General features: G+C 42.1%; 1 protein-coding gene and 1 long non-coding RNA gene across 3 annotated transcripts in view; one reads left to right on the top strand and one right to left on the bottom strand.

Annotated features, from left to right (window-relative positions):
* The window catches only part of ZNF827 (zinc finger protein 827), a 100,621-nt gene extending 95,332 nt beyond the window's left edge, over positions 1-5,289 (top strand). The window contains exon 14 of the mRNA XM_053941210.1: positions 1,192-5,289. Coding sequence (XP_053797185.1) covers positions 1,192-1,999 — 808 coding nt within the window. The 3' untranslated portion in view covers positions 2,000-5,289. The remainder of the gene's footprint in view (positions 1-1,191) is intronic.
* LOC128787214 (uncharacterized) lies at positions 4,270-17,690 on the bottom strand. 2 transcript variants are annotated; one of them, XR_008430617.1, is made up of 6 exons: positions 17,612-17,690; positions 10,514-10,785; positions 8,970-9,117; positions 8,458-8,535; positions 6,193-6,340; positions 4,270-4,327 (listed from the first exon to the last, which is right to left on the bottom strand). It is a non-coding gene; the product is annotated as an uncharacterized LOC128787214 (long non-coding RNA). The 2 variants fall into 2 exon arrangements; XR_008430618.1 differs by lacking the exon at positions 4,270-4,327 and adding an exon at positions 5,382-5,670.
* Between the last annotated feature and the right edge of the window lie 378 nt (positions 17,691-18,068).

Below are 18,068 nucleotides of genomic sequence, written 5' to 3'. Positions count from 1 at the left end.
AACTTGTAGATTATTATTATACCTGTATGTGCAACCAGATGTAGCAAGGAAAACAAGCTTAGGGAGAGAGAGAATCTCAGCTAAGGAATTATCCAAAATGCCAGAACACAATTAGCAGACCCGATAAACAGTGAATGTGTGGTAGCTAGGGATGTTGGAAGACAGCAGCCAGATGCCTTAGTTATAAGTTTTTATCCAGCCCTGCTCTCTGAGCTCACCAGTTCCATGTGGAAGATGCGTGCTTGGTTCAATACAGCAGAGACCCCTGGCAGAGAGCTGTCCCCACCAACTTCCTCTCAGCTGCACCAAGCAACTGTGGGTGTGTTTTGGGTTTGGTGGGTGGCCAGGCTTGTTCAGCATGCAGCTCAGGCTTTTTCCCAAACTTTCATGATTCCCTCCTCTACCCTTCTCAGCCTCTCCTGGCTCAGGAACTGGGGTGAGGCCCTTTGCCATGTCCACCCCAGGCCGGACGCTTGCTGCTGTGAGTAAGAAGAACCCACATCCTGTTCCTACACAGGAGCAATTCCAGCCGTGGCAGAGGCAGCCGTAGGCAAACACTGCCAAGCACACACCCCCTTCAGCATGGCTAGCTCATCTCCCAGAAATGGGAGTCCCTACAAATCATCCTAAGAGCCTGGCTTTCAGCTGCTCCTAGCAGGATACCCAGCAAGCTTATTGTTCATGGTCACATAAAAGGGAATTCCTAAGCTTTTGCTGTACGTGTGGTATTACAAGTTTATTCCATCTTTACTTAAACAGCTGTTTTCATACTCATCTGTAAACACTCACTTTAAACCACTTCTTAATGGAAAAAATGGCCAAAGTGACTTCGTGCAAACACTAGGAATCGTTACACAAAGTACCTGTGCATCAGTCACCCACCCTGCACTCCCTGGCCCGCTTTGGGGGAAGACCCCATCAAGGTAAGCCAGAAGGTTAAAGGGATGCTCCTTCCGAGCGAATCAATGTTTTTCTAGGAATGCCATTAAATGGGCAAACCTCCTTTAAGTAGAGATGTGTCAAGGTGAACCAGCTATTGGAAAGAGGCTTCACAGGGAGAACCGAGTGCCTTTTTCTCCTCCTTAGTAGGTCAGAAAGGGGCTGAGTGCCAGGGTTAAAGCAGGAAGGCAGGTCTGCCAGCCGAGTGACTCCTCTTTTCTTTGTCCCTGCCCTTCCTTGCTGTGTTGCCAGGTGCCCGTTCTGCATCTACTCCACGAACCGCCCCGCAGCCATGGAGTGCCACCTGAAGACTCACTACAAGATGGAGTACAAGTGTCGGATCTGCCAGACAGTGAAAGCCAACCAGCTGGAGCTGGAGATGCACATCCGAGAGCACCGCCTTGGCAACCATTACAAGTGTGACCAGTGTGGCTACCTGTCCAAGACGGCCAACAAGCTGATCGAGCACGTGCGTGTCCACACCGGCGAGCGCCCTTTTCACTGTGACCAGTGCAGCTACAGCTGCAAACGCAAAGACAATCTCAACTTGCACAAGAAACTGAAGCATGCTCCACGCCAGACCTTCAGCTGTGACGAGTGCCTGTTCAAGACTACCCACCCTTTTGTCTTCAGCCGCCACGTGAAGAAGCACCAGAACGGGGACTGCTCTGAAGAGGAGAAGAAGGGCCAGTATTCAACCTTCAAGGAAGCCAGTCCGCTCCTACCGGTGATCAGCTCCAGGAACCTTCTGTCACCCTTCTCAGTTATGTCTGCCTCCCAGGCTCTGCAAACAGTAGCTATGTCAGCTGCACAAGGCAGCGGGGCAGAGCCAAACTTGGCAGTGAAAGCCTTGGCCGTCAACGGCACTTCCCTGTGCTTTGATAAATATTGGAACTCAGAGTTTGCCCACCTTATTCCTTTAACAATGTTTTTCCCCAAAAACCACTACGATCTCACATTCCATCCACCCAGACCTCAGACTGCACCGGGAGGTGCCTCTTCACCTAAACACTCCTTCCTTGCCTACCTTGGACTAACAGAAAGGGCAGAGACTGTCTGAGGGCAGTTGCATTCTGTACCAAAAATCCCCCCAACAAACCCAGCAGGTTATACATTGCTGCAAAACGTAGCCCCAAGAGGTAACGAACACTTGTACTATATCATTAGTAAGGTTTAGCAAATGGCTCTGTGTGTATACTTATTGCATTGACATGAAAGCTGCTTTATTAAATCTCCAAGAGGTGACCTACTGCATACTTCTACCTTCAGAGGCATGTTCCCAGTACTCTTATCTAAGAAACTATTTTGTCTTGTTAAGCTGAAAAAAAAAAAAAGAGTGTCCTTATTGGCAATCAGCACTTGTAAGATGACATATTGATGCATTTTATTTTTGGGCTTTGTGTGCGTGCGGGTGCGTGGAAGAGAGGCTGCCTGTAGTGTGCCATGACATTGCTATTGCACTTCCCTTGGATTGGCTTCTTTAATCATCCTTTTCCCCTTTCCACACACTCACTCCCTGCCTTCCCTCTGCCTCCCCCTGAACTGTGGAGCTGTTCGGGAGCAATGTTTGGGGTGGGACAGGGGGAGAACTGGTGTATTATTTCAGTGCTGTTTGCAGCTTCCTTTAATTGTTTGATGCCTTGTATTCTGTTGTCAAGGTTTGAGGCTTTGGGGTAGAACTGGTGAGGAAAAAAAGTTGCTTTCAGCACTGCAGGATGAGAGCATGACAATGAAAAGAGTGTGTATGTCCACACATATGCAGTGTGTGCAGCCTACACACCCACACAGCAGGCCCAATTCTCTGCTCTTATACAGGTGTGACAAACACCTACCTCCTGGGCAACAGCATACATCTTTTGTTTTAAAAGGGCATATAAATATTATATATATACTGTATTATGCAGTGGTTACCTTTTACTTTGCAGGAACAACTTGTATAACTAGAATTCTATGGTGGGGAAAAAAAAATCCAACAAGGGGATTTAAAAAAGGGTATGGATAAATTCTGGGTATAAATACTCAGACTAAAAAAAAAAGGCAGTTTTGCACAGTGCTTTAGTCTTGCACTAGTTTGTTTCTCACTTACAAAAAAAAAAAACAAAAAAAGAAAAAAACAAATTGTGGACTGTTTATTTGAAAAGGTACCAGTAACTTCTTTGAAATATAAAGCTATAAAAAGATGCTTTTGGAACCATAAAGTTGTCTTTTATACCCTCAGTATTTCAATTGTACTTGCAAATTTGACAGTCCTCTCGCTCCCCTCCATGTCATCAGTAATACTTTATTCCTTTCTGTTGATGGCAGATAGAGTGTGTCCTGCTAGGAAGCTAACTTTGTACTTACTTAATGCTCCTACTTGTGGTCATTAAAATGACATGTTATATGTAGCACTTTATTGCAGGAAGAAGCGAATGCAGATTGGTTGTATAACCTTTGTTAATCTCAAAATGCCAAGAGTGATCTTAATGCAAGAGAAGCTAACTGACCGTTAATTGATTTCTGTTCCTTAGACAACTTAATGTGTGGGAAGAAAGACTGGGATTAAAAGCACTCTGTTTTCCAATTGGAAGTATAAAATGTGAAGCATTTAAAAATGATCGTGTGATGTACAGGAATGCCTTCAGTCTGAAGTATTGTTTTCCGTGGTGTCTCTTGGATTTGGATCTGGCTGTCTTTTACCAGCTATTAGAAGTGTCTGACCTAGCTTTTGCCACAGTCCCGTCCCTGTCCCTTGGCCAAGCCACTGTAGGAGGTGCCCTGAGTCACATCTTTCATGCTATCTACCCACCCTCGTGCTGTCCTGAAGGAATTTCCTCTACAGGTTGTTGTGGGATGGGGGAATCCGACCACCCCAGCAGGAAAGCAACGACCCAGTTCAGGAAGGGATTTCTTGTCCACAAGGGCTCTTAGCCCATGTGGACAAGTAGAAATGTAACTCAATCTTCATTAGTTCTTAAATGAAGCTTGTGTAGAAAGACTTTCTGGATGCAAAACTTGCATCACTTTAACCCGTTTGCAAGATTCCTACATTTGTTTTGTACTGAGATGGCCAAACATTCTCCACTGTCATGACCAAATACTTCCTGTATGTGGAGGACATCCTAATCTGCGCACTCCTGTTACCATACTGGGAGCTATTACAAGGGGGAAATTTCCAAAATCATAGCAGGTTATCATTTGGCATTATTAATTACAGGACAGAGAAGTCTCACCATTTGTTTACATTCCAGCAGACAGTTTTGGTTCCAATGAGCACTTGGCGGTTCTGTCTATGCAGTGAAGAAAACCCATCTGCTCCAAACTGCGTGTAAAGCTCTGTAAACAACTTACCTAACTCAGGGCCCTGCTCTCCATGCTTAACTTCATCAGAGCTCCTGCTCACACCTCCCTGAGAGTACAGACAAAATAGAAAAGATTGTGTTGGGAAGTACTCAGAGTATAAAATAGTTACTATATTGACAGCAAGAAATCTGCAATCTGTATCCAGCAGCTCTACCAGTTCTGTAAAACACGCTCCACACGTGCATCTCTGACCACACCACAGAAAACCAAACACTCCCAAATCAAAAAGCTTGTTTTTCACACCAACTGCAGGTTGTCCTGTACAGCTGTCCAGGAGGAAGAAGAAGGAGGAATGTTATAGGCCACTGTATCTAAACCAAATGGCAGCTTAAGTGGGGCTGGAACTTCCAAGAATGAGCTGCCCGCATGCGACCGCCATGTGTTTTGACCATGTTCCACTGCACCAGTATCTGACCTGGCAATGTTTAGTGTACCTGGGAAATTTGTTTAGCACTTTGGGAAGGATAAATTCATCCTTTCTGGCAAGTTATAGAAGTTTTCTCTGTAAGGAAAAGTGTGTTAGGAGGTTTTTATTTTTTTAAGAAAAAAAATACCCTATTTATCAGAGCTCTTGCATATTAAAATAATTTGTTTGCAGTTCAAGACTAAAGACAGGAATGTTCTCCAGAGGTTCCCCCTACTGATTAATGACCAACAGTTCTGATAAATTCCCCCCACCATAAAGGTAATTTCATACTGGTTTTCACTATGCATTCTTTAATGAAAGCTGGCGTGTTTTTCCATTCAGTAATTCAGTTAAAGTTCTCAGCACTTTTTTCTTTCTTCTTTTTTTTTTTTTACTTGTTGTATTATGTTCAAATATCATTCTGTCAAGGTTTGTGTACATTAATAAAAATTTGTATTGTATAAAGCTTTTTGCATTATAAGGCTGTACAGGGTCATTTTGACAGTAACTGGTATATTTCTTTGCATCTTATGTTGCATTGCCAATTTCTAGTGTATCCAGTTTGGAAGTACAATATACTCTAATTAAAAAGGTTGGCTATATTCTGGTTTCTTTTGGTTTTTTCCTTCCTCTCTTTTTTTTTTTCTTTTTGACCTTGAATATATTTAGAGTTGATTTGGAGGGAGGGGAAAGGATTCTCCTACAAGACAAGAAGATGACGACTTCACTTTCTTTCTTTTTATCAGTGATATTAATCTTCCACCTTGAAATTGTAAAGGAAAGCTCTGTCTCTCACTCCTGATGAGGAAATACAGCAAATAGTCCGAGGACAGCTCCAGGACTTCACTCTGTGGGCTCTGTGCTTGTAGCAACTTTCCAGGTCAGTTCTGCAAGGGGGATAATTCCTCTTCTGCGCACTCTGCTCAGTCATGCGTTCCCAAAAAATCAGATCCTTAAGCAGTAGTTTGGTGGACTTGCTCTTGCTTGGAAGTAAACCAAATGAAGTCAAGGAAATTTCCTTAAAGATGAGCCAAGCAGCAAATGAAAGAACATGGTGCACTATAACATTGTCATGAAAATAATTTATTTTTAATTGTAAAAATATTGTGTACTCATTTTGTCAGCATTTTAGAAAAACCTGGTTTTTTAACCAGAGATTATTGGAACAATTAAAATGCACAGAGGACACTAAAGATGGAAACTCTAAGAGCACACGAATTTCCAAGAAGCAAAGGTACTACTGACTCCACTGAACAAAAAAAGATACTCAACATCCTAAAAGAAAGTTAGACTACTTAAACACTAACCAAGGAAAGAATCTGGGTGTTCATTAGATAAGAATTATCCTCAGATATATTAATGTTAACATTAAATACATGTGGACTGCCTTTTTCTTGCAGTTAGGGCCGTGTTAATGCCTACTCAACTGAAAAAACTTCTTATTCCTTCTATTATTTCTACTCACCTGAGGTGTGAATACTAATTTTCAGGGCCTTTAACAGTACCTTGTACATGTTGCTGGCTGTTGGAATTCACTGCTCCTCTTCTGCTGCTGACTCTTCAGCTGAAAGAAAAGCTTTGACACAGAGTTGCTAAGTCATGGTGTCTCTCAAGAAGACGTGGTGTCTCTCTCTCTTCCTGCCCACGCTGTATCTGTAATATAGAAAATATACAGAGACTTGAGACTCTCTGTGGAGTTTTTTGCACTAGACATAAATAGTTATCCTAGCAATTAAAAGGCAATCATGCAAATCATGGCCAGAGCAGCTGTGGATGCCCCATCCCTGTAAATGTTCAAGGCCAGCCTGGAGGGGACTCTGAACAATCTGGTCCAGCAGAAGATGTCCCTGTCCATGGCAGGAGGGTTGGAACTGGATGACTTTAAGGTCCCTTCCAGTGCAAACCATTCTGTGATTCTATGAAGAAGTGGCTCAATTGTTTAAATAAGTTCTAAATCACTAAAACCAGACTGCAGAATTACTTAAAATAAGCTGGGAGGGCCCTGCATTATCTTACTGAATTATCCTGACTGCCAGTCTCAACCAAAACATGAACTGTCTGCAATCAGCCCCTGTAGCTTTAGTCTGACAGAAAACCCCTGTGTTCACCCAAAGAGGGGTGTTAGTGTGACATGCTGAGATATGATAAGGAGCCCCTGCCCTTTGCAGCAGGAGGCTATAACAGCCTTGTAGGCCTGCATGATTTTAATCAATTAACTCAAATTTCCCTAGTCTGTATTTTCTGATAATATTCCAATATCCATGTCTGATTACAGAAAACAGCTCCAGTTGTGTACTGACTCTTTCAGGAAAACAAAAAGTGCCCTGTTTTCATTCTGGATCTATGTACATTTTTAATCTATGTTAAAAAAAAAAATAAGCCTAAAATTGACATTTTTGTCATAGTTATTTCTTACAATCCTACACATGCCATAGTCATCATAATCCTAGCAGAACAAAGCTTTAAAAGATAATTTACTGGAGGGGGGAAAAAAAAGCCAAACCAAACTAAAACAATAAACCTACAATTTTCTGTAACTCTCCACTGTCGAGAGGGCTTCTCTACAGTGGAGGGGATGGCATCATTTATGCAGAGCCATGTTTTAAGATCCTTGTTGTATTAAAAATACATCAGTTATGCTCCTAACAGACAGACATCTGCATTATATCATCCACCATCTTATCTGCTGCTAATTGGCCTCCTTGTTGACAATTCTTAGCAGCAAGGTTAAGTGCTGGCTGTAAAAGCAATGTAGCCTCTTGCCCGAGGGGTCAGAGCTCAGGCAGACTGTGCTGGAGCCTGCATGGCCTCTTTCCCTGCTATATATTTTCTGGGAGCTAATAAAACACCAGGGCAATCACTCCTGCCTGGAGTCTGCCAGCCACCACAGTGTCTGTGGAGCTGCAGCAAATGGAACATCATCTCCCCAGTGCAGAGCACTCAAGGAGTCTGCACAGGAAAAAGGCATCTTGCACCAAAGCTTAAAAACTCCCTGAGATGCAGTTAAAAAATCCCTGAACTAACAGCTAACCTTGAACATGGGGCAGCTGATGCCTCAATGTCCAGCACAGCCCTTAGAAAAGGGATGGGGACACACCTCAACTGAATTCACAGGTTCCATTTGAACCAAATACTGGGATTTTATGCTCCTTGCAGAGCTCTTGGGAACATATCCTGGAAAGCCATCCAGGTGGATGCCAGGCAATACATCAGGAATGCAGCTGTTGGGCTTCCACATGGGCACAACACCTGCCTTTGACCAACCTGGCAGGGGTTTGATTTACATATATGACAAGGAAAGGGAAAGGGGAAGAAACTAAGAGCTGGAACTGAGAAGGGGAACACACTGACTGGAAATGTTTCATTAAGTCAAAAAAAAAAAAAAAAAAAAAAAAGAAAAAGAAAAAGCATCCCCCCCAAAAAAACCCAACAATTGTACAGGAGAAGAGCAGAGCATCAAGTGACAGTATGGCACTATTTTTGCAGCCTGTGGCAGCCTATTTCCCTATTTAAAATGGGGAAGGGTTTCCATGTTTGGTTTTGCTTTGTTTTGATTTTCTTCATAATTGTTCTGTTTCCCTCCACTTTAATCATTATTAAAATCAACATATAGCACAACTCTAAAAAAAAGCACCCCCCCCCAATTTTCTTTCCAGATTAGGCTATAATTAATTTTAAAAAGCTTTAAGTTTCTGTAGTAGAAGTTCCTCTTCTGTTTGCATTTAGTTCTGTTCTACTTTACTTTTCAGACCTCTAGTTCTATCAGTTACCTTTCTTTTTCCAGCACTTCTCAGACAGAATTTCACTGGAAGTGTAAACCTTGGAATGTAACTCTTCTGGGAATGTGCCTGTTTAAATAAAGAAGAGAAAAATGTTCTCTCACTGAGCCCCTAGACCTCCATGCCAATGTTTGCACCACAGCCTGAAGTGACCAAACCCAAAAATAGGCTTTGCTTCCTGGCTGGTCAACAAAGCATCAAGTACTTTCTCGATTCTTTCCCTGCTATTTAAGCCTGGAATGTTCATTCACACGCCAGGCTAAAGAATTTGCTTTTTAAGACATTTACCAGGAAGCCAGTTGGGAGGGTCAAAGCCCTAACTAAAGTGCTCACACATGGGTGAGTAGGACTTTGGAGCCATAGATGCTAGACTGCATCAATGAACAGGAGCAGGTTTCTCCCAGTTTGCTCTCACTGCCTCAAGTTGCCACAAATTACCACATGAGCCTGGTCTAGGCCCTGCTCCGGGCTCGAACCAGCAAAACAAATTAAGACAAACTAACCTATCCATGTCTGGTATTCCTTGACTGCAGGGATTAACACTTCCCTGGCATCCAGACTTCCAGTACATAGTGTGCAGCTGCATTCCAGCAGAGTTAGAAGCAGGGCTTGTTTTAACAATAAAAATCACTGGATCCTTCTTTCCTGAAACTGAGAAAAACATTTTAAATGGGACGGGAATGTAAGTAAAGATAAATAGTTGCAGAAAAGTTCCTTCCATCATCAGGGTTCTGAAGTAATATGAATACATTGGTGGCTGTCACTCATGCCAGTGACACTTTCTAAATGTACCAGAATAGCTCTATTCACAGGTGTTACCAGAGCAATGCCCACTTGCACACTGAATATTTAGTAAGCAAGCATTAAGACTTCATGTTTTTATACTTAGCTCCCTATTTTTAATGGGACTGCATACTCAGAACTTAATGAAAATATCTAAATATAATGTCAGTGTGATTTAAAAATATGCACTGCATCTTTTAAGTTGACATTTCAATTAAAAATAAATAAGATCCATTTATATGGTGATACTGTGATAAGATTGCATCAGTCAAGTTTCATTCCTACTCAAAGTGACAGATTTCTCTAAGTCAGAGCCAGGAAATTCAGTCCTCCAGCAACTCCAACCAGGAAAATATATCTGAGGGTGAATTTAAGTACTTCACAAAAATTAGGGTATCATGTTTCAAGAATAAATGTATTTCATTTCACAGACTCCTATAATCATTAAGGTGGAAAAAGACCTCCAAGGCCCTCCTTTTGTTATGAATGAATTTATTTAGACACTTTTTATTATCTTTCACAGGGAAGGCCAGATTGAGTTGCAGCTGAGCTTTCACCTTTCTAATTTTCTCTCTACATTACCTAATGACATCCTTGTACTTTTCCTGAGTTGTCTGCCTCTTCTTCTAAAGGCCAGAAATTATTTTTCTTTCCTGAGTTCACCAAAAGCTCCCTATTCAGCCAGTCCAGTCTTCTTCCCCATCTTCACACTGTTACTATCCTCTGGCTAATCTATTAAAACTAATAACTGCACTCAATTTTTGTATTTGCCATTCAGCCCAAGGCACATGAGTGTTGTCATTAGTTTTTTTTTTGTCACCTAATCAATAGCTTGTCAAGATCCAGGCCCTTATTGGGTGGCAGAGACTTCAAGAATCCTCCACATTTAGAAAGCCAAAAGAAAATGTATAAGGTAGGGTTTTGCGCTGCTCAGAAAATCTGCTTCCCATTGAACTTTTTCAGTTTTGTGGGCTAGTCTAAGAGAGGAACTGAGACAACTCAATAGTAGTGGCCAGATATAAATAAAAAGATCACCTAAAACTGTCACTGGCAGCCAAGAGGCCAGGACTCTGAAATGTCTAGTGGGAATGTTTCCTAACCCGCCAGAAGCTTTCGTGGTTCAAAGCTTGCTCTTGGCACTGCCGATGACCTGGGACTACCTCCTCCCATCTCATCTGCCAGTTCATGACAGGCCAAAAACTCAGAAGAAATCCCTTAGCTCTGCAGCTCTTTCTAGAAACTTTCAAAAAGCCAGGCTACTTACCTCTGACTCCTCCGAGATCTGCTGTCTGTACATGTGTTGACATTGAATTCACTGTGCAAACACTGAAAGCCAGAGAATTTCCACCCCAGCAGAAGTGCACAGACCTGCTCTCCTCTTGCTCTGCTCTTGCAGAGGGCAGACTGCTTGTTGTAACAAGTTGCAGTGTCATAACAAACTCAAATCAATTATCTTGCTTCCAATGTAAGACTGCCAAGTCTCTCGCATCATCTCATCAAAAGCTTTCTGAAAGGGACTTTCTGAAGACTCTTTTCCTGCAAACAAAAAAGGAAAAAGCACTTACCCAAGAACACAATTAATATTGTCAGTCAGGCCAGGTGAAATCTGACGTCTTACACCATCCCAAGGATGCCTTCAACTTGAATTCTGACGGTATCCTTGTTTACCCTTTCCCTCCTGGCCATAAAGAGCACAGCCAGCAAAGAAAGCTACCCTCAAGGAAAGATACCCTCCCACCTCTTCCAAAGATCTTTGAAAGGTCTCCCAGCAAGGTGAGAGAACACAGGGAAACCTTCCAGCCACAGACAGAGACTGCTGCTAAGTGCACGGGGAAAGTGTCACCCCCTTTGACTCCAGGAGGCAATCTGGGACACTGGGCAGAGGCAAGAGAAGACAGCAGCCTGTCTTCACACCATCCATCTGCCCAGCCCAATAGATCTTGGGGGGTTCTTGGCAATTAGCACACTTTCTCTTGCTAATGGACAATTAAGCATATGCCAGACCCTATCCAGTCTTCAGCTCGTTACAGGGAGGAGCTGAGACTGGCAATAAAACTCTCCAGGAATGGAGAGGCAGGAGTTCCAGATTCTAATCAAGACCTGTTGGAGGGTCCTGAAACCAATCCTTTCTCACCAGCAAGCTCAATATGGCTGTGCCCTGACAGGGCCTGCAGGTTTTTTTGTTTTTTTTTTTTGGATGTGAGAGGAGTCAGAAAACAGATTATTGCAACTTAACTAGGAAATGGGCAATGCATCCTCCATGTCTCATAGGCTGGCCATAAAGACAAGCAATTGGGTTTTTTTCTTAATTTATAAGGCATGGGAGTTAACCTTTATGTTACTATCAGCAACACAGTTCAAAATGTGGTTCTTTTTTCCTGATAATGATGAAACAGAACACTGTAATTCAAACCCACATCCCAAAAAGGTGAACAGCAGCCAGCCATACCAAGTGCTCAGGGCACCTGCTGCCAGTGATCTACTCCCTCCCTTGAACAAACAATGTCAGAAGATGAACACCACCTTTAAGTAATTCCCCTTCCTCATCCCCTGCCTGCACATCTTGGTTTGTCTGTGCTCCTATCACCACACACACCTTCAACTATTCAGGATCTCTTTAATTCAATACACGAATTAACATAATTACACTATATACCATTGTGCAGTAACTTTTTTAACACATCAAAAACAATATTTTCATTTTTTACAGGAAAAAAACTGTAGACAACTCATGTCAGCAGCCAGATAAAAACAAACCAGTCTTTCTGAACAAAAGGTGCTCTTTCTAGAGAGTTGGGGTCATTCATTATCTCCAGGTTTAATGAACTGCAGATTCCTCAGCTTTTGGGAAATACAATTTGACAGTTTGTAGAGGAAGATTGATTTTATTTATACACATCTATAAATAAAGGCTCCATACTGTGGCATCAGCCAGTCAGATGTATTATATAACTTCAGCATCTCTTGAAGAGAAACAGTCTGGATTTTAAGCAAGGGACTATAGTGTGGATCATTTTCTAACTCCAGATGAAAAATGCATTTTCCCTCATCTAATAGTGGTGAAGAGGGCTGCACCTGTGAGGTACCCCTGGCCAGCACTGCCCTATCAGGCTAGAAAGGGCTCTGTCAGCCTTTGCCAAACAACTCACAAGACAGAGATGCAAAGATACAGAGTGGAAAGAAATGAAAAAGAAGTGCTTTGCAAAAGTGGGACTTTGCCCTTAGTAATTAAACGTAGCATGGATTTCACCCCAGCTCTAGTAGCTTTCCATCTACAGGGAGAAATAAGAAAAGGAGAACAATATACAATACCATTTATTGTGTGAATTATACAATACACCTTCATAAGAATCTAAAAGTATGAGCAGAAGGAAACTTTGAGAAATGGACAGTTTTAGCAAGGCCATACCACATAAACAAAAGATATCCAGGCAAAAAAAAAAAAAAAAAAAAAAAAAGGTGTTTGTGAGATGATCCAAGTGGATTTTAATCTGTTTGGGCCACAGAAAACAGGTTTCCTGACTAAGAGAATGCCTTGAACTCCTTAACCACAAACAGGCCTCTTCCAAAAAGTTATGCCCTTAAAGCTATTTACACAACAGTTGTGACTCCTGACTTTCACAGCCCTGCTTCTTCTCCAGCAACAAAACAATTTATATCCTCAGCAGCTCTTGCCCGTTGCAAAGCAGTGAAAAAACCCTTGCCAAAAAGAGTAAGAAATGCAGAACTCTGAAGGAAATGAGACCTGAGACATCTGATTTAGGACTCTGCTCACCACTTTTTTTTCCCCTGGTTCCAAGTAGTCCAATACGCTTCCAAAGGACCATGGAGCAGTTTGACACATTAAGGAGAGGGAAAAAAAAGATGGTAACAAGTGGTTGTTCTTCTTACCTCAGCTGTAAATCTGTGCACAACACCCAGGGCACAGCATCAATTCCAAACAGGTGCAGGCAGATATACAACGTGCTGCTTGCCCCGATCACGCCACAGAGCAGCACAAAAAAAATAAGGCTCTCTAGACATAAAGGCTCTCAAGACATAAAATTACTCAAATCCATTGTAAGCAGTTCAGTTTTGAGGAGGTCTAAACTCTCCTAACTCCAGAAAAACAACATCACTACCTAGACAGAGTAAGCCCACCCACAGTCCCAAACAGAATTCCTATAGCAGATGCAAATTTCAGCTGGTAATGTGAGCGTTTTTTAGGAGCAGTGTGGTGCAAGAAGGCTAAAGACTGGGGAAAAAACATATTCAAATCACCTAAAACAGAATCTTTGATAGGGGCAACATGATAGTTATAGCCTGGTGAGTTTTTAGGGAGAATTAAAGAGGCTCTGAGGAAGAACAACTGTCCCCATGTGAACCATCCAGGAATTTTACGGTGGGCAGTCTGATCACCAGCACCATGATTGCTTTGCTCTAAGGCCAGCCAATCCAGATGGGCCACAAAACCTATGGGTTGTTCCATGCCATGCTTGGTGCTTTAATCCTGTATGTTTTGACAGCTTTGTACGGGGAAAGTTGAGGACTGACAGCAACTCCTCGAGCTCCTGGAAAGGATTCACACTGTGAAGAACCACAGAACCATTTGATGCCAGAAAATACAAACCACACAGACCTTAAAACCTCCCTTTCTGCCACAAGAACTCAAGCATGCTCCAGACCAGGAGCATGAACTGAGATACTCTAGAGAGACCATTTTTCTCTGTTTTTATAGGATATTTTACTCGGGCCTCTCTTGAGTTCCTGAGTAGGGAAGGCAGATGTAGTCAAGGCTGAAATTATGTATCCTTTAGCATTTGCCATGAATCATTTGGCCTCAATCACAAGAAGGGGTTTTTGTCTCTCCCAGAAAGTGTACTGGTTTTCCTATGTGACACTGCTTGACTACATCTGGCTGACTTGATCATCTGCAGGAATGAAAGCAGAATGCCCAATCAAGAACCAAACATCACTCAAAACCACTAACATTTACAATTCCATCTCTGACCAACCAGTTTCAGTTGTGAAAACTCAACTGTTGTTCAAAAAAACCAAAGCAAAACACACACAGGGGAAAAAAAAAAAGGTCAACCAAACTTCAAAAACTCTGAATCCACCAGAAGATATTTTAAGAGATGAATTAGTAAAACAAGAACAAAACAAAACACATCACAATTCAGCACAAACAACAAACTAGATAAAGGCAGGGAACATTGACACTGCTTTTTCAAAGCAGTCACTACTATGGCTGGTACCTCTGAGAATGAAACAGAGCAAGCGCTCCAGTGCTTTGACTTCCAGAAGGTCACGTTCACAAGTCAGTGACCTTAAGAGCCAAGCTGGCATTCCCAATGCCCACAGTAGATCCAATTACTTCAACCAACAAGCATTAAAAGGCACATGCAGCACATAAAGCTGACATTGCTCTGTTAATTCAAACACATGTATCCACAGACATGAAGAGGAGAGAACAGCACCCTTGCCATCTCTGGATGCTCTGCTTAACTTTCCTTACACATTTTGGCTTCCACACTTCTTTCCCTGATGTTTTCCTGTTTGGACACTCTTCACCCAAACTCAAACCCTAATGAGACTGAATAAATTTATTCAATACCTATTTGCATTGTCATTCTTCCCATCATTATTCACTGAAATTCTTCAGACTTGGCTAAGGCAAAATACCATTTTGTTCTTCTTTCAATTGCAGATGCATAGATCCAGGTGAAAAAATAAACTTGTTTCCTACACAGTACTTTTGAATTTGCTGAATAACCTAGCAGGTCAAATAATTCATTTTGAGAAGAAACAAAATCCTTCAGTAAGTACATTGTCGAAGTACAAGAGTTCAAAGGGGATCAACAGCATTTTATAAAAGGCTGAAGTAGAAATCTGCAAGATCCAACAACTGCTACCAAATACCCCATCCCCAAGGTCTTTTGAGGAACAGCTGGGACCAAATCTCAATGAAAACCCCTTCACAAGTATCAGCACCCTCTACCCTGTCCCACTGGGTGGGGATGGGTTTGCCTGCCTCCCTGGGGGCCTAAGGCCATCACCAAAGCTGGCAGCCCTGTGGGCTCCATCATTGTACCCCATCCCCTGCACTGCCAGGTACAACTGCCACCAAAATCCTCTGTCACCTCTCTGTTCTCCTCAGGCAGACAGAGCTGTGCTCAGTGGCTTCCAAGGGGCAGAGGAGCTGTGCTGACCTGAAAGGTGAGCTGGATATTGCAGTTTAATGTGGCTGCTAATCAGGAGGCTTTTCATGCCTACTTAGTAAATGTCCCTATTTACTTTAAATAAAACTGTGTTAGAAGAGCCAAAACAAAAGTACCTATCCAGAGTAAAGTAGACAAAACTAATTGTGAAAGTGATACTGCTGCAGAAAAATATGATGTAGCCCATTTTGCAAGGCTGCTAAATTATGCATTACTAAGATTGGCACACAGTCACCTATTAATACATCTAGAGCCCTTTGTTGCCCTATTATCAATAACAAACCTTCTGCACTATTTTGGGAAATGACCTTTCTCCACAGCCTGGTGTAGCACGAGCCAGGAACCTCCAGAGCTGTAATTCCAGCTCTACCATTGACTTGCTGAATGGTGAGGGAAAGTTGCTTTAACCTCCCAGGTGCTGTTTCTTTTTCTGTAAAGTTGTAGCGACACTGGCCTGCCTCCCTCTCAGCTCAGTGGAGTGCCTTACTAAGTTCAAATATTGAAGCAGAGCTTTGGGTATGCAAAATGCCAGATCAGTGTGACACATTGCTGCAGCTGCTTAAGGATATTAACAGTGCAGAAATTCAGCTGCAGCTGGAAGAACATATTGTGCAGAGCTACAAGGTTCTCTTTTCACAGGTGAGAATTTATAGCCACCGGCTTTAGGCTACAAATCACCACCCAGTAACTTGTCAGTGTTTTCAAGCCAGACTTTCTCTCTCAACTCACAAGAAAGAAAATCTCAGTGCTTGGTCCCACCTACATGGCAGCAGAATTCAGGGTAATGTTAACAATCCACATAATGGTAAAGGATACACCTAAAAGAACAGCATACAGAGACCACTGGATGAGAATTACTGGGACGAGAGGAACACATAGCAGATACTCAGTTTATGCAGCCTGGGACATTTCAAATGTCAAAAAAGAAAAGCTGGGTTATAGGAAGTTCCAGAGATTGAAAAAATAGAGCAGAGAGAGTGGAGACTGTAATAACATGAGCTCTTTCTCTCTCACTCTAAATAAATAAAAGTCATGACTAAATGAAGACATTCTCAAAACATGAACTATTTCATATTTCATTTGCTTTGGCAGAATATTCCCAGGTTTAACCGCCTCAAGCTGCAGGAACAGGTGGAGAACACTAACAAAATACAGGAACGTGCATAAGCACGCAGTGAAACTATAGGAAGGCTACATTCCCAACTTAGAAAAAAAAAACAGTCACATAACTCTTTTCCAAGGGGCAGAGATCAATTTGTTTTCAACACCTCACTTCTCTCCTGTGTTGTTACAAAAGATACCATCGGTATTTGAGAGTTGTCTAATAACTCTCTTTAATAATTTAACCAACAGTTTCCAAATAAAATTTACTCTGTGGCTTGAAACTCATCCTGCTAGAGGAAATTCCATTTCAATTCCATTGTAATTGACATCACAACTCAAATTCCTAAATCTGCATCCCAACTTCTTTAGAAATGAAGAGAGTTTCACAGCCTGGAAGATTTAACCCGAAAGCCACACCACCACGCCCATATTTACATGAGGAAGTTCCCAGGGTGAGCACTCACTATTCATCCATCAGGATGATCCTCAAATGCCCTTTAAAAACTCCTTAACTATTATTTAAAAGCCCTTTGTTTTACAGACAGAGAGCAATACATTTGCCATGGAAGTTTAAGCATGACACGATTCAAGTTTATAAGGATTAAATTACAGCAGCTATTGAAATCCATGTTTGAATTTAATATTTAATATGTCTCTACTGACAGATTTCATTTACTCATCCTAATTAACAGTGCCCAGAGACTGCTTTTTCACCTTCTTCAGACTGAAGTATGGCCAAATGTTAGCCCTGAGGTGGGGCACAGGCATCCCTAAGGCAGCGGAGGTGCCGGCGGGCTGAGCGCTGCCATACAGCACCATCTAAGGGCCCTCCGTAAGTACTGCTGAGGGGACGTATGGAATGAGACCTATGGATCGATGCTCATGGATGCTCCCAGCCAGCTGCCAGGGCTCCCAGGCACACACCAGTGTCACCACAGCAGAACTCGGAGCAACTGTTTCCTCTCTGAGTCGCTGCCACTGATTCGTCAGGAATCATTTGGAAAACGAACTTACTGAGAAGCTGCCTGAGGAATAATTTTCAGAATAACAAGATTTACCTCTGTCATCAGCAGCAATTTGTTTCTCTCTGTGGCAATCTCTTGGCATGCAGACAAGGTGGTTTATTACAAACACTCTAGATTAAGCACAGGAGGAGAAAATGTTATGGTTTCAAGATTTAGAAACTGAAAAACAAGAGTAGCTTTAGTTCTATTGAGTTTGTATAGTATTTAAATCTCTATTTCAGCTTTTCCAGACAATTTTTTTTTCCTTTGTAATTTAATTTATACAAGTTTTACTCATAGAAATATCTTCTTCTGGAGTGGTTTTGTGATGCAATCTACATAAGGAAATACCACACTAACCTGAGGATTCACTTAGTCCAGCCTTAATCTCAAGGAATACCCAATAAAGAAAAAAAAAAATATGAAAGCAAAAGTATTCTAACTGTCCCACGGAAATGCCCTTGCATGTTAGATGTTCGTTAAGGTTCAATGCTCAAAAATGTCAGATGAG

Source organism: Vidua chalybeata, chromosome 4 (genome assembly GCF_026979565.1).
Source record: "Vidua chalybeata isolate OUT-0048 chromosome 4, bVidCha1 merged haplotype, whole genome shotgun sequence".
Taxonomy (NCBI): Eukaryota; Metazoa; Chordata; class Aves; order Passeriformes; family Viduidae; genus Vidua; species Vidua chalybeata.
The sequence above is the reverse complement of the archived record's forward strand: the minus strand, read 5'-3'. Positions and strand labels throughout refer to the sequence as shown.